The sequence below is a fragment of the Dendrobium catenatum genome, unplaced genomic scaffold (assembly GCF_001605985.2).
Source record: "Dendrobium catenatum unplaced genomic scaffold, ASM160598v2 fragScaff_scaffold_390, whole genome shotgun sequence".
NCBI lineage: Eukaryota > Viridiplantae > Streptophyta > Magnoliopsida > Asparagales > Orchidaceae > Dendrobium > Dendrobium catenatum.
This window is the reverse complement of record NW_021318852.1, coordinates 738,295-744,764: the sequence shown is the minus strand read 5'-3', so window position 1 is coordinate 744,764 and position 6,470 is coordinate 738,295. Positions and strand designations below refer to the sequence as shown.

Here is a 6,470-nt window from a genome sequence, read left to right as displayed (position 1 = left end):
TTTAATATTTCAAAATTATAAATAAAATTCATATATAATTAAAGAAATAACTTATAAAAAATTTATAATTAATATTTTTTAAAAAATTAAATGATTTACATATAAAAATTTATTATACAATTTAAATTACAAAATTTATGTAAACCGAATTTTAATAATTAAATTATAAAATTTATATTATAAAACTAAAACAAATTATTTTTTTGAAAAAATATAATTAACCAGTTTAATTATATTTAAATATAAAAATTATATTATTAAAATAAGAATTATCCGATTTATATAGAAACCGGATCATTAAAATCGGGTTTCTATAGAAACCCGATTTTCATGTTTCGATGGAAACCGGATTTTAATGCTCCAGTTTCTTAGAAATCAGATTAATATTTTTCGGTTTCTAATGCGTTATTTGGCAGTCCGTTTTTGCTCCTTTTTAAATTTTTTCGTTCCTATGCTCTTTCTACATATTATCATATAAAATCAGCTCCTTTTTATAATTTTGCCTATATAATATGTTATGATGATCAATTGAATTAATATGCGTATTTATTTTTATGGGCAGAGTTAGCTCAATGTAATAAACTTTAAATTAAGACATGTGTGTTATTAGTTATTCAGAGTTCACAAAAATTAGCTATACAAATAATTATCTCCTTATATTAAAGATTGAGTATCTCACCATAATATTTTGATCCACAATGGGATATATTTATTTATTTCCATCTTCTCGAAGATTTGACAAAAAGAATTTTGTATTCATTGTGGTGGCATATCTTTCAGAGAATTATCTTTGCATTGTGTCTCAATAACACTAATATCAATATCACTGTATATGAATGTGCAACCTTAATAATACTATCAAAGCTGTCTGAAATTCTTATTGCCACCAAGTTATATCAATGAGCAAAGTATCTCCCCATCTTGAATTTATATATGCTTCATCTACCCTTAACAATAATGACATACATGAATTTATAAGTGTTGCTTTGCAATATTGAATACAAACAACCAAATATAAGTAAACATATATATTTAAACATCATAAAGTGTCAAACTAAAGATATTATTATCACTAGATTTAATTTGCATATTTAGCATCATGATCATATATAATGATAAAATCTAGAAGAATACTTCATAAAACCTTCTTATATGAGTGATAGCTTGTTCACAACACCACAAAATATTTTCATAAGACAAAATACTTCCATTGCCCTTCTTCACATATGATATTATCATCTTGACTTTTAATTATAGTAAGATCCAACAACTCTTACCATGATTATATGTCCATTAAGCCATAGTTGAACTTAATGATGTTCTTTGGATCTAACATCAAAGTAATAAGAGTGTTCTTGTATATGGCTTCAAATCTCAAATATGTTTTACTATACCAACATCATATCTCACATGTTTTATGAACATTTTTTAGAAGTGCAATGGCTATACAAATTGCCTTTTCCTTATTTCTCCACCTTAAATTGAAAAAATTTCTTTATTGCATATAAATATAACTTCTGCAAATATTATTTACTCTAAAAAAATTGTCCAACTTCTACATATATTGAGGAGACATAAGAATATTTGATCAATATACATTGAATTAGAGTTATTTTTAGGCACTACCTTTATAGGATAAAAGTTAGTCATGTGTTGTCCACATTATGAGTTATTATTTTCAACCCCAAGATATACGAAGAATTAAAATTTAGTTGTTTATTAATTTGAGAAGCATCACATAGCGAGGTTATGATATCTATTGAATACTCTTGTAATAAAGAATCTATGAAGCCACCATTTTATGTATCTTGTAAGTTAATGGAATATCCATCATCAACTATTAAATTAGTTTTTAGTGGATCAACAGAATGTGTTGGACATTACAGGAAAATCACTCATTACTGACGGTTTGTTCCAGCAGTTACCATTAGTTTTTCGGTGGTTTTGAAAAACACCGGCGGCTTGTCGGCGGTTCAAAAACCGCCGATAAAAACGGTGCCGGAAACCTTTTTCGGCGGTTTATACCGCCGGTTAGGTTCCGGCGGTCAAAGCACCGGTGACCGCCGGTTTTGTACCGGCGGCGTATCGGCCATTCAACCGCCATTTTATAGATTTTTCTCTTAAGTTTGAGGGGGACTTTTCTATCACACAACAAGCCCGATTCATTCCTCCATTTCAACCATCCAACTTGAACTCTGCTGATAATATCCCCTTCTATTTCACCATAACTCTGAACAATAGTCCAAGATATCTAAAGCGTGTACTTTTATTAATGACTTGATCGTCCAAAGTCACAAACCACTCACTAGGTCTATTACTATTAAAATTACACTTCATATATTTATTTTTAGATCTACTCAAGTGAAAACCTTTAGACTCTATGGTTGACCTCCATAATTCAAGTTTACCATCAACTCCCTCTCTAGTCTTATCAACAAGAAGAATATCATCAACAAAAAGCATACAACAAAGAACATCCTCTCGCAAATGTCTAGTGAGAACATTCATGACTAAAGCAAAAACAAATTGGCTTAAGGCTAATCCTTGATGTAATCTAACCAAAATGGAAACAAAATGCATAAAAAAAACGCAAACCTCGAAGGCCGGTTTCACGCACGGGGAGCGGGGAGAGTCTTCAGCATTGCAGTGGGGGAAATATCTTCGTTTGGAGGAACTTTTAGGCGGCTGGAGGGACCTCGTTGATGGCCGAAGGACGCATCTCTATCGCGAGAGGGCGGAGGAGACAAGGGTGAGCGTCGCATAGGAGAGAGACAGCTGGCGATGAAATGAAATGGAAGGCTCGGGAAGGCTTATTTTAGGGCATTTTCCGGCGGCTCTCCGGCGGTTTAGACAGTCGGAAATAAATTTACTTAACACCGGCGGTTCAGGCCGCCAGTAACGCATCGGTAAGATTTAATGCCGGTGGGTTAACCGGCGGTTTCCGGACCGCCGCTATTTCCGACGGCATTAATTTACATAACGATTGGTTAGACCGCCTGCTAAGCCGCTGTTATTACCGGCGGTTGGAGAATCGCCGGTCCAGACCGCCAGTAATTGATGAATTTCCTGTAGTGGGACAAATAGAATTTGTATCATCTTCATTTGCTATTATATGATCCTTGCTTATATAAATATTTTTATCATTGCTATAATTTGTATTTAATTCTTTTTTTTTGTGCAGTTGACAACAAATGGGAGATCGATGTTAACTTAATAAATATATCTCATTGAAGAAGAATATAATATCATATTTTGTCATTTTTTTTATTCGAGAAAATGATACCATGCATTATGTTTTACTATACGTAAAATCTATTTATATGCCTATGTAACCGTGTATATAATATCAATGAGATCTTCGAGGCTAATATTTCTTGGAACTATTAATCATTTGTTCGGTTTTCCAGTAATTCCAACACATTTGTCTTGTTTTCATTTTCCTCTGTATACCATAGTAATATGATGCTTGATTCACCTCTAGAACATACATGTTCTAAATATAAGCTCAAACAAGATTGCTAAATGGCTCGAACATAATTTGCTCATTGTTCGAAGAACTTTCTAGCACGTTTCTAACTTGGATCGAACAATGGTTGAACAAACTTCAATATGTTAGCAATTTTATTTAAATGAAGATCAAATGAATATGATTCAAATCATGTTTGAATATGGTTCAAATTATATGCTAACCTATTCAAGATATATTTTTTACATTGTTAAAATAAATATCGAACCTTGCTCGAATCTGCTTCATCTATCCTCCATCTATTTTTACATTAAGGTTTCGTTTGGGACTACTTTTTTATTGCTTTTTAAAACGGAATTTTAGTACAAAAATTAAAATTTTTGTACTAAAACTCCGTTTTAAGAAGCAATAAAAAACCGTCCCAAACGAAACATAAGTTTCCACCAAAATGAGCTTTAATATCTTGCTCAAATATAATATACAACAGATGAATTATTATAGATCACTTAAATTGTATACCAATAACATCATTCAAAATTTAGGAAAACTAGCCCATGGCTGCTGAAGTGGGGTTACTACTTGTCCAATTCATGTTCACCATTGCGATGTAAGGATTAATCTCAAACCAAAGGAGTTGGACATGATGTCGCTAACTATTTTGAACTTGAAAATTTGACAAGGTTGATATGGATTACGAGGGACAATGACTATATTTTTTTATAGTAAAGATATTTAAATGAAAAATAAGCTTTCAAGCATATTCCTATAAATAAATATAAACCAAGAATCTTAAACTATTATATATGATATGATGCATATAAATTTGATTTTCCCTTTGTAAATCCAGAAATTATGGAGATTTACATACAAAACACTTGGAATTTTATATATTTAATATTTAAACTTCACTATTCTAGCATTCCACTAACTCCATTATATCTCGTATGCTGACCTTACTGGGACCTGTCAAAAATTACACGATTTGCCTCGATCTCAAGAATTGGCCATATTCTAAACCTCGGCCTCACCCCCATGTTAGATCCTCCTCCAAGTTATCGCGGCAATTATTGTCAATCAATATCATATTTTCTAGCCATGTCAATCCCATCGATCTCCGTGACACTTTCCATTCTATCATCGCCTTTGCCCGTATATCTGCTTTTGGTATAGATGTGCCTTGATAAAGGCAAATCTACCCTAATCTTAATGAAATTTTATGAGTAGCTTAACTTCTTTTTACATGTAGTGACCATTATACCTATCCTGATTATTGTTGCCTCTCAACCCAATGATGGCTATCATCATATCTTATTATCACAGTTCACTTGATCTGTGCAATGAAAAGAGGGAAGCTAAAGAATGAAGAGGATACTATTTATAAAAAAAATTTAAATATTGAATACATATATTTTAATATTTTGAAAGCTATGTACAGTAAATCCAAAAATTTTAAATCTGCAAAAATTGGGACACATATCTCACCCAATTTTTGGAAGAAACGGAAATTCCACCTCGTCTTTCTTCTCCCATTCGCGTTTCAACTTTTCATTCTTCGACGCCGCGGCCATCGAAGTCCCTCTTGTTCCTCCGACCGAAAGTGCGGCGACTAAGATCCTTAGCCTCCCGCTCTCTCATGCCTTTCCCCGATTCCCACCCTCTTCCTATCGAAATTTAGTTGAAGGGGACTGGATCTCCCATTCTCCTCTATCTGTTGGAAAAGTTCCAAGATCCGGCGGTCCTATCCTCATCAAGTTATCTTCTCCAGCTATTGATCGGGATTCTCTTGTTTCGGTCATAAGTTTCTTGTTCATAGATCCGTCTCTTCTTAGTGGGAGTCACCGGCTGGTCGTCCGAGTGCCATGGAGGCAATAGAGGAGCTCATCCAGCTATCAGAGTCCATGATACAGGCCTCTAATCTCCTTTCGGACGAGGACGTTGATGAGAAGTCCCCCCGCCGGAGTTCTACATTTCTCAACGTCGTTGCGCTCGGGAACGTTGTAAGTTCATTTTCCTAACTCATGGAAGAGCGATCTCCCTTGGGAAAGAGTTCGTCTCATCTTGCATCGACGTCTATCTCATATGGATTCGCGTAATTTGTGCTTTTTTTATTTTTGTTCTGTTCCCACCCTAGGGTGCTGGAAAGTCGGCAGTTTTAAATAGTTTGATCGGGCACCCCGTTCTGGTACGTTCAATCTGCTGTTGCTTTCTGCTTAGAATTTTTCATTGGGCTGGCTGATTTTTTTCCTGCGCAGCCCACTGGGGAAAATGGAGCAACTAGAGCGCCAATCAGCATTGATCTGCAGAGAGATAACTCTTTGAGCAGCAAATCCATCGTTCTGCAGATTGACAACAAATCGCAGCAGGTTTCTGCAAGTGAGATATCCTAGGATCCTGCCAAATGCTTTTAGAAATTCTTGGATATTTTATTTGAAACAAAAACGCCCGTAACATGCATATGTGGTTTATAGGTGCTCTTAGGCATTCTCTACAAGATAGGCTGAGCAAGGGATCTGGAAAGGGTCGTGGTGATGAGATCTATTTGAAGCTACGTACCAGCACAGGTTAATTCTGGACATTTTATCCTTGGAAATTTGCTGACATATTACCTAAAATATATGAATTTACTGATCAATATAAGCACTGTATTCCATATATGTTCTTACCAATGTCACTCAGTCAACTCCTATCAGCATACTATATTGTTATATTAGTTAATTAAGCCTAGATTATAAACCAACATATGGAGCATAAAACTGTTACGAGAATCTAACACAACACGACTTGTAGTGACAAGACTGTACAGAATAGGACTTGACATGCCATAATCATGATGTTTTATTTCATAAACTATTTATATAAAGTATAATTAAAACACTAAAGTCAATATGTTTTATCAAAAAACAACACAATGAAATTTAATATCATATATTTCTAAAAAAACTTAAATACCAATGAAAGAGTAAATATATTTTTGTTTAATTACAATTAAATTTCAATATTTCAT

The 6,470-nt window shown here is 33.8% G+C and overlaps 1 protein-coding gene across 1 annotated transcript in view; it reads left to right on the top strand.

The window, feature by feature from the left end:
* The first annotated feature begins 4,938 nt into the window (after positions 1–4,938).
* LOC110109671 (dynamin-2A) overlaps positions 4,939–6,470 on the top strand; it is a 73,266-nt gene continuing 71,734 nt past the window's right edge. Inside the window, exons 1-4 of the mRNA XM_028693962.1 lie at positions 4,939–5,463; positions 5,598–5,648; positions 5,719–5,839; positions 5,935–6,027. Coding sequence (XP_028549795.1) covers positions 5,326–5,463; positions 5,598–5,648; positions 5,719–5,839; positions 5,935–6,027 — 403 coding nt within the window. The 5' untranslated portion in view covers positions 4,939–5,325. The remainder of the gene's footprint in view (positions 5,464–5,597; positions 5,649–5,718; positions 5,840–5,934; positions 6,028–6,470) is intronic.